Source organism: Nothoprocta perdicaria, unplaced genomic scaffold (genome assembly GCF_003342845.1).
Source record: "Nothoprocta perdicaria isolate Ctin4 unplaced genomic scaffold, notPer1 scaffold_105, whole genome shotgun sequence".
In the NCBI taxonomy this organism is placed as follows: Eukaryota; Metazoa; Chordata; class Aves; order Tinamiformes; family Tinamidae; genus Nothoprocta; species Nothoprocta perdicaria.
Genome location: NW_020454150.1, coordinates 923,244 through 924,802, shown reverse-complemented (window position 1 = coordinate 924,802; position 1,559 = coordinate 923,244). Strand labels below are relative to the sequence as shown.

The window sequence follows — 1,559 nt, the reverse complement described above, 5'->3', positions numbered from 1 at the left end:
AAAAAAAAGCCCAAATTCCGAAATTAAAAAAGTTATTTTAAATAGGAATTGTAAAACAGCCAAGCAAATATGGAAGCAATAACCGGGAGCGGTTCCTCGCACCAACTCCAGATCAAAAGGCGCCCGTTCCGTGGCGCGGGCGCCGCTCAAGGCGCAGGGAAGCGCGGCGGGAGCCGGCGGAGCCGCCATGCGGGAGCCTCTTACCTCAATGGGGCTGACGGGCGTGGAAGGCAGAGGCTGCAGGTACTCGGGGTGTAAAATGTGTCCAGTCCGCGCCGTGAGCATTTTCAAGACTTTGATGGGAAGGCGGTTGGCTTGGCGTAGCGGGTCCGAGGGGGGCACGGCGTGGAAGCAGGGCTTGCCGCTGCTGCTGCCGCTACTCCCGAGCGGCCCGGCGAGGTCGGCGGCGCTGCGGCTGCGGCGGGGGCTGCCTCCGGGCTCGCCGAGGCTGCTGCTGCTGCTGCGCTTACTACTTCTTATAGCAGAAAGCGAGGGCGATGTGATCATGACCCAAAGCCTCGCATGAAAACTGGGGCAGGTCGCGCCGCTCGCACTCGGAAACGCTCGCTCGCTGTCTGCGGGTGAGCAGGGAGAAGAGCCGCGCGCCCCCCGCGCGGCAAAACAAACATAAAATGTCTCGCGGCGCGCGGGCGGGGAGGGGGAGGGAAAGGAGGGGGGTCTGGCCGGAGAGGAAGAGGAGGAAGGAAAGGAAAAAAAAAAAAAAAAAAGCCGAGTAATCCTTGGGCTGCGCCGGGGGGCGGGGGTGCGGGCGGGTGCCCCGCGCTGCCGCCGCTCGGCTCCGCTCGCGGGCGCGGGCGCTGCGCTCGCCGCCGCCGCCGCCGCTGAGGCGCGATGCGAGCCGCTGCCCGTCCAGCCCGCGATCTGGCGGAGAAACTCACTTCAAAAGCAGCTGCATTAGTGTGAGATTAAAGCCTTTGCCGCCTTCCAATCAAATGGGACCCCGAGGTGATTGGAGGGTCAAGGGGATGTGACGTTCCCTTTTCTGGGGCTTTTTTTTCCCTCTGTTTTTAATGGGCTCTCGCTCTTTTTTTTTTTTTTTTTTCTCTTTCCTTCCCTTTCTCGTCCGCCTTCCCTCTCTCCTCCCTCCTTCCTTGTTTTCGCTCCTAGCACGGGCTGGGCGTTAATTTTGTGTTTCACATCACGCGCTGCGCAGGATTTCTCCGCGCGCAGCCAGCGCGGCTGCCGGGGCTGCCCGCGGAGCTCCGCGCCTGACAGAAGGCGGGGGGGGAGGATCGGGAGCGCGACACGGGACCCCCGCCCCCTCCACACGGCCCCACCGCGCCCGCGCGCGGCCCGAGGAGAGCGGCCGCCCCCCGGGACGAGCGCAGCGGGCCGGGCCCGCGCTCCGCGCCGCTGCGCGGAGGTGGCGCGGGCAGCTTTCCCCGCCACCCGCCTCACAAAAGCGAGGCCGGTGCGGACGTGAAACTGCAGAGCGCCGCCCTGCGCGTCGCCGCCCGCGCGGCTGCGGCTGCGGCGGCGCGGGGCGCGCGGCGGGATTGGGGCGGGCGCGCGTCACATGCGGGCCGAGTCACGCAGCG

General features: G+C 66.0%; 1 protein-coding gene across 1 annotated transcript in view; it reads right to left on the bottom strand.

Moving 5' to 3' along the window:
- Positions 1-521, bottom strand: part of ZNF503 (zinc finger protein 503) — a 2,706-nt gene extending 2,185 nt beyond the window's left edge. The window contains exon 1 of the mRNA XM_026044609.1: positions 205-521. Within this exon, the coding sequence (XP_025900394.1) occupies positions 205-507 (303 nt within the window). The 5' untranslated portion in view covers positions 508-521. The remainder of the gene's footprint in view (positions 1-204) is intronic.
- Between the last annotated feature and the right edge of the window lie 1,038 nt (positions 522-1,559).